This window comes from Sinocyclocheilus rhinocerous, unplaced genomic scaffold, assembly GCF_001515625.1.
Source record: "Sinocyclocheilus rhinocerous isolate Xijiao unplaced genomic scaffold, SAMN03320098_v1.1 scaffold1093, whole genome shotgun sequence".
NCBI lineage: Eukaryota > Metazoa > Chordata > Actinopteri > Cypriniformes > Cyprinidae > Sinocyclocheilus > Sinocyclocheilus rhinocerous.
Genome location: NW_015626381.1, coordinates 1186095 through 1194077, shown reverse-complemented (window position 1 = coordinate 1194077; position 7983 = coordinate 1186095). Strand labels below are relative to the sequence as shown.

Sequence of the window (7983 nt, the reverse complement as noted above, 5' to 3'; positions counted from 1 at the left end):
GTGCTATATAACCTCCAAGAAACACTTCATAAGTTGGCCATGCAGTGGCGCTAGCCAAAATCCCACAGAAGATTACATTTTAGTCACATAACATCGGTTAATGGAAATACCGTCATTTCGCAATACTTTTTTATTGACGGTTATAAAATATCGCTAAAGTTTTGCACAAATCTGTTATGGAAGCGTAGCTAGAGCTATGTTTCCATCCACCTATTTTTATGCGCATTTTGATAAAAATTGTAAAAATTGCTGGATGGAATCTGCAGCAAATAAAATTTTTCTTAGCGCAAGTTAATCAGGTTTTGTTATCTTTGTTATCTTCAACTCACTGGATGGAAGCGGTGCTTTATTCGCAATTTATTCCAATTTTGCGCATAAATGTAATTGATAAATTTGGATGGAAACATAGCTAGTGCTCTCCAGTGTTGGGCTCGTTACTCAAAAAATAGAATTTATTACTCTTTACTACTTACTCCTTTCAAAAGTAATATTATTACTTATTACTTTCTGGCAAAAGTAATTAGTTACACTACTAGTTACATTACTTTTCCTTCACGCCCCACAGAAGTTGCGTATCTTACCCAAAAAAATCTTCTGGAATGTTACTTACAACATATTTCTGCCTCATCGCAGTCAGAAGTGATTACAAACACTCAGTGGTGACTTTTAAGTGTTGTATTAACCTCATTAATTGTCATGTGTAGCTTGAAGCTAATTGTAGCTATAATTTCTCTGTTACCCATATACGATTATATTTCAAGATTTATTTTATCAAAAGAAATAGCATATGGCCGAGAGAGCTCAACGTGCTGCAACTTAAGAAAACACATACGCCCCACAGAAGTTGCGTATCTTACCCAAAAAAATCTTCTGGAATGTTACTTACAACATATTTCTGCCTCATCGCAGTCAGAAGTGATTACAAACACTCAGTGGTGACTTTTAAGTGTTGTATTAACCTCATTAATTGTCATGTGTAGCTTGAAGCTAATTGTAGCTATAATTTCTCTGTTACCCATATACGATTATATTTCAAGATTTATTTTATCAAAAGAAATAGCATACATTTGTAAGAAATTGTTTCGTTTTCTAAAAAGATTTTTAAATATAGTGATACAATTTGTATCAGGATCAAAGGGATGAGGGTAAGCCATGTAACGCCACAACTTACACAGCAGTGTTCAGATCATCTTTTCTTCTTACAAAATCAACGTAACGGAAATATTTCCATCCGCTGAATGTAAGCTTTTCCAAGCTTTCCTGCTGCTCTGGTGACTTCATGTGTTCATGAGTCGTAAAAATTATGAAAATAAATCTAGGAATTAATTATATTGTTGGACTTGAAGTCAGTAGGCATTAAGGCATCAAAAGTAACTTAAGTAACAAGCTGTTTTATGGATGTAACTGTAATATTATTACTGAAATCTTAATAGTAATTAGTTACACTACTAGTTACTGCACAAAGGAATATTATTGCTGTAACTAGTTACAGCTGAAAGCTCTCTGTCTTTCAGGTGGATACGTGGCCAACAGTCTGGCCATCATGACGGATGCGCTGCACATGCTGACGGACCTCATCGGGATCGTGGTGTCGCTGCTGGCGCTCTGGCTCTCGGCCAAACCTCCCTCCTACAGATTCACCTTCGGCCTCCACCGGCTCGGTAAGCGTCTTGTCTCGTCTCGCTGCGTCTCTGTGATGTGTGTGACGTCTCACCGGTGTCTCTGTGTGTGTTCAGAGGTTCTGTCCGCAGGAATCAGCGTGCTGCTGATCTATATTCTGACCGGTGTGCTGCTGAACGAGGCTGTGCAGAGAACCGTCCATCAGGACTTCAACATCGACGGAGACGTGATGCTGATCACAGCCGCGGTGGGCGTCGCCGTCAACCTGCTGTGAGTCCCACACACACACACACAGATACACCAACACACACACACATACATGCACACACACTCACTCACTCACTCACTAACACAGTCACTCACACACACACACACACACACACAGATACACCCACACACACACACATACATGCACACACACTCACTCACTCACTCACTAACACAGTCACTCACACTCACACACACACACTCACACTCACACTCACACACACACACACTCACTCACTCACTCACACACACACACTCACTCACACACACACACTCACTCACACTCACTCACTCACTCACTCACTCACTCACTCACTCACTCACTCACTCACTCACTCACTCACACTCACTCACTCACTCACTAACACAGTCTCACACTCACACGCACACACACACACACACAAACGCTGCAGGATGAGAGTCACATAACTGAGAGAACCAGCACTAATGGAAGCTTGTTTCTGATACGGAATAAAGAAATACACAAAGTAACTGTGACTCTTTTCTCGCAATTCTGACTTTATATCTCACAATTCTGTTTTGTTTCTGCCACGAAATAAAAGACTAAAAAGGTAATTCTGACATATATCTTACAATTTTGACACAGTTCTGAGAAAAAAAGAAATGTGCAAAATATAATCTCAGAATTGTGAGAAATAAACTCGAAATTCTGAAAAAGGCAAAATTGCAAGATGTTAACTCAAAATTACAAGAAATCAGCTAGCAATTTAGAGAAAAAAATTGCAAGATATAAACTCTGACTTTCTCAAGATTCTGAGTTTACGTCTCGCTGATCGTTTTTTTGTTTCTGCCACAAAATAGGTAATTGTGACTTTTTATCTCACAATTCTGACTTTTTTCATCAGAATTGCAAAAAAAACAAGAGTTATGAGATATAAACTCAGAAAAAGCCTAAGTTTTGAGATAAAAGGTCGTGATTACCTTTTTAGTTTTTTATATCCCATGGCAGAAACAAGCTTCCATATTGACTCAATCAGTGTAATGAGCTTAGATTCCTCTTCATGGTTGGCTTTGTTCCTGCTTGTAAAAGAATCTAAAGAAGTCTGTAGACACAGAAATGACAAAATGAAAGCTGCTTTATTTTCTGATGCTATTCATTTTCCTTCGGTCACATAGTTTTACAACTGAAGGCGCTGGTTTCATTGTGTCTAATAAAACTCAAACTCAAAGTCCTGTTGTGTTGTGGTCAGTTTGACCCACAATTGCTTGAAAATTGGTTAAATTTATTTCTTTAGTGAATTTTTCTTATTTAGGGTCATGAATGTGCATGCAAAGTTTCGACACAGGTGTGTTTTGGAAAAGCATCTGTGAACAAATCTACATGTTTACTGTTTAGACATAACAGCATCTTTGCAAGTTACATCCAAACATAGCCTTACATAAATGATAGAACAAGATGACTAGATATGGACTAATGTATAGCACCATGAAAGTTACTTTTGATCAGGCTAGAACTGTGATAAATCACTGAAGAACCCAGCAGAACTGGTCTAGGATGGTTCTGAAGTGTCCTGATGGATAGATCACCTGCTCATCTGATGCTCTCGTATCTGTTTAATTCATGTGACTTTATGGTTGTGGCTCATAAAGCGCTTTAGTTTGAGTTGAAAGTCCGCAGGAGCTGCTCAACCTTCACTCCTCAGGATGAGTCGCTGCTGTGTTCCATGAGTGTGTGTGTGTGTGTGTGTGTAGGATGGGCTTCCTCCTCAATCAGTCCGGTCATCTTCATTCACACGGCCACACCCACTCTCACGGGTCACCGGGGCGGGGTCAGGGTCAGCGGGGTCACGGCAGTCTGGCGGTGCGAGCGGCCTTCATCCACGCTCTGGGTGATCTGGTTCAGAGCGTCGGTGTGCTCATCGCTGCATACATCGTCAGGTTTAAGGTACGACCTGCTGAGCTCATTCTGTCTGTGTCACATGTCTGAACTGAGTTTATGATGATAATAACACGGCGCTGTGTGTGTGTGTGTGTGTCAGCCGGAGTATAAGCTGGCCGATCCCATTTGTACATACCTGTTCTCCATACTGGTGCTGTTCAGCACAATCCAGATCATCAGAGACACCGGCATCATTCTGCTGGAGGGTGAGACACCTGATCGTCCGTCCGTCTGTCTGTCTGCCCGTCTGTCTGTCCGTCCGTCTGTCTGCCCGTATGTCTGTCTGGTCTGTCTGTCTGTCTGTCTTACCTGTCTGTCCGTCTGTCTCTGTCTGTCCGTCTGTCTGTCCGTCTGTCTCTCGGAGTGTAATGTCAGTCTGGAACAGTGACGGAGTGTTTGTGTTGCAGGTGTTCCGCGTCATGTGGACGTGTCTGGAATCAGAGCTGATCTGCTGAAGCTGCAGCATGTGGAGTGTGTGGAGGAGCTGAAGCTCTGGGCGCTGACGGCTGATAAAACCGCAGCCATCGTTCACCTGCAGCTCGGTGAGTCGCTGATCGCAAACAATAACAGCAGAATCATCACACTAAAAAATCTTCCTTACACAAGTACTCAAGCCGCTTTTAACTAGTTAAACTCATGCTAAACTGTTTAATGAATTCTTCTACTTTCTTCATATAAACAGTGTTGGGACTTACGTAATCAGATTACTTTTTCAAGTTTCAGAATCAGAAATACTTTATTAATCCCCAGAGGGAAATTGGGTTCGTTACCACAGCTCCAAGTCACCAAAATAAGAATACAAAATAGAATTCTATATAAAAGAAATAAGAATAAAACTTCTAAAATATAAATGAAGTAGTTACTAGTAAATGCATTACTTGTAAATTTACAGCAAAATATTTGAGATGCTCTTTTAAATAAGTAACGCCATTTACTTTATTTCCCATTTCTTGACTGACCGCTCTCCTGTCTGTGTTGAGAGATTTTGGGAGTGAGGAGCAGAGGCGTTTCCTCCAGCCTGAGAATTATTAATTTCACTTTTGGTGTGAAAGGACCTTTACAGTCGTCAAAAATACAACTTTTGAGTTTTTTGTTATAAAAAACAAACAAGCAAGCCCAGCTCAGGTGACAAATAGTAATGCAAAAGTAACAATGCATTACTTTCCATAAAAAGTAACTAATGCAATTAGCTACTTTTTTATGGAGTAATGCAGTATTGTAACGCATTACTTTTAAACATAACTTTCCCCAACACTGGATATATGTATAGTTTCTGTGCGTAACGGCAGGTTGTATAACACTTTACTGAGATCAGTTACCATCATGATAGTGGACTAATGTTTTGCATCTGCCTCTGCTGTGTGTTTAGCGCCGGGGATTGTGGGTAACTGGGAGGAAGTGCAGTCAAATGCGAGGCGGCTGCTGACGAGGTCACACGGCGTGACACACTGCACGGTGCAGCTGCAGACGCACAGACAGGGGGCCCCACAGTCCTGCACACACTGCCTCACACCCAGTGCCTGAACACCGTCTGTCTCTTGCTGTCTCACACACACACACACACACACACCACACACTGACACACACTCACACACACACACACACACACTCACACAGAGGATGAGAGAGAGAGAGACGGGGGACCCAGCAGGGTTTTAATGATTGTCTAGCAGCTTTTTCTAAAATGAATATTGACCTCATTTTGATAAACCTTTAATACTGTCGTGCACAGAGGAGAGGACCAGACCCGTTTGATTTGTGTTTGTTTTGGGAGCCGTCTGTCACTGAGGAGCGCGGACAGATGGAGGGACGCTTGTGTTTGTGCGTCTTGTGTGTTTTGCGTGAATCTCATGAAAACATGTCCGGGTTGCATGACAGTGACAACATTAGAAGAAAAACAAACATGTACTTGTTTTGCTTGAGCTGAATGAAGCCTACTGTTTTTTTTTTGTTTTTTTGTTTTGCAGCTTGACAGTATTTTAATCACAGTTAATTTTCAATAATATAATGCGTTTGGATGTTTTGGGAGCCGTCTGTCACTGAGGAGCGCGGACAGATGGAGGGATGCTTGTGTTTGTGCGTCTTGTGTGTTTTGCGTGAATCTCATGAAAACATGTCCGGGTTGCATAACAGTGACAACATTAGAAGAAAAACAAACATGTACTTGTTTTGCTTGAGCTGAATGAAGCCTACTGTTTTTTTTTGTTTTTTTGTTTTGCAGCTTGACAGTATTTTAATCACAGTTAATTTTCAATAATATAATACGTTTGGATTTACGTCCGAAGGGTTTTGATTCTCATTACTGTAATTTTATTAAAATCTGCATGAATAAAAAGCAGTGCAACACATACATGATGTAGAAATACTTAACAAATTAATATTTCATTTTTCACGTTAAAGTGGGAAGGTGTTTAAGTTTGCATGAAAATGTGCCACCGTGCAAAAGGCAGGCTTTATTTGATATATCTTGTGAAATATGAGATTCACAGTCTGAGATCTGCACTGAAATCAGCCAAACGTGTGTGTCCTCAAAACAATAAATATTGCACATTTACAGAATTCCTCATTTAGTTACTGACAATCATAGTTTGACGGGACAGACTGTAGTTTCGCTCGTGTCTCACTGCAGTTTTGTGCATTCCAGACATTTATAATCATTGTGTGCCAACATTCACAATTCACTCAGAACAAAATGACACGAAATGTCTCTTTTTATCTTTTTATTTGATTTTTTTGTGCTTCAAGATGCAGATTAAATATGAATATTATTTAACTGTCAATGACTGTCATCAGTATTTGGCCGTTATGCCTTTTTATTATTTTTATGGTTTAGTTTTTTTGTTTTATGTTTTTGATTTTGGAAACACAATGTCAGTGGTTTGCATCAGCGTGAAGGTTCGTTCAGTCGTTTGGGTATTTGTTTTATGTGTGTCTGTGTGTCTGAGGGCATCATGATCGATTTACACTGACTGCTGAAGCGCTTGAAATAACTTGAAATAAATACATTTTAAATGCCTATATTCGCCTTTCATTTGTGTTTTGTCTGGGTTCATGTTTCGGCTGGTTAGACTGCATCATTTTGTCTTTGTTTTTCTTTATTGGTGAAATTACAAAGTTTGGGCAAATCTTAGAAATGCACAGATGATGAGGGTCTTATGTGTGTGTGTCCTGTTTGCTGTTGAATGATGTTTTCTTGGGTTGTTTTGTGATTTGATGACATCACCGTGAGGTGTGCTGCCGTCTCTTAGGAACAGACGTGTGAATGCTGCTGTTGCTAGGCGATGATCTGTATGGACAGTGACTTACAGTTTGAGTTTAAGTTCTCCTCTCGAGGACACAAAGAAAGAGCCGGATGAGATTTTACTCTTAGAGTGGGATGAGAATCAGACAGGAAGTGTTCTGAAGATTAAAATTAAAGGAATAGTTCATCAAAACTTTAAAATGTGCTCATTTTTCACTGGAGGAAGAGTTATTATGGATTATGGACTCAATGTATTTTAGTTAAAAACGTCTTAATGCTGGATTAGTTTCAGCTTTTGTCTTCTCCAGATGTTAACTGATGGACTGGGGTGCTGTGGATTACTTGTGGATTATTGTGATGTTTTTATCAGCTGTTTGGACTCTCATTCTGACGGCACCCATTCACTGCAGTGATATAATAGTACATTTCTCCAAATCTGATCCTAATCTCGGATGGCCTAAGGTGCAACTTTTATGTTTTGGATGAAGTACTCGTGACTAATCATTAATGTCACATTTAAAATGTGACTAGATTTTAAAAACTTTTGAAGGGGTGCTACAAAGCTGAAGGCTGATGAAATACAGCAGATACAACTCTTTTTCTTGTCCGTTCATCTTCATGCTACAGTTATGGACGCATGACGGTTAGTCGTTAGCTGTCAGTCTCCAATTGTTTAGTTCTGCTCTTTGTCGAGCACTTCCTGATCACATGATGGGCGACATCAGCACAAAACACTGAGTCACGTACACACACTCACACACACAGGACATGACAGACAAGTCCTTACCAGTAATAAACAGGCTTACACATGTGGCTGGAGAATGTGGGCTGATGGGAATGTTCATGATGCAGTAGATTTCATGAGGGTGTGTTTGTGTTTCTAACACAATGTGGGCTACATTCACAACACACGCACACACACCCACACACTCACTCACGCACACACACACACATA

The 7983-nt window shown here is 40.3% G+C and overlaps 1 protein-coding gene across 1 annotated transcript in view; it reads left to right on the top strand.

Moving 5' to 3' along the window:
• The window catches only part of slc30a4 (solute carrier family 30 member 4), a 12029-nt gene extending 6240 nt beyond the window's left edge, over nt 1–5789 (top strand). Inside the window, exons 3-8 of the mRNA XM_016518474.1 lie at nt 1515–1661; nt 1737–1890; nt 3601–3793; nt 3888–3993; nt 4195–4329; nt 5157–5789. Coding sequence (XP_016373960.1) covers nt 1515–1661; nt 1737–1890; nt 3601–3793; nt 3888–3993; nt 4195–4329; nt 5157–5311 — 890 coding nt within the window. The 3' untranslated portion in view covers nt 5312–5789. The remainder of the gene's footprint in view (nt 1–1514; nt 1662–1736; nt 1891–3600; nt 3794–3887; nt 3994–4194; nt 4330–5156) is intronic.
• Nucleotides 5790–7983: the final 2194 nt, after the last annotated feature.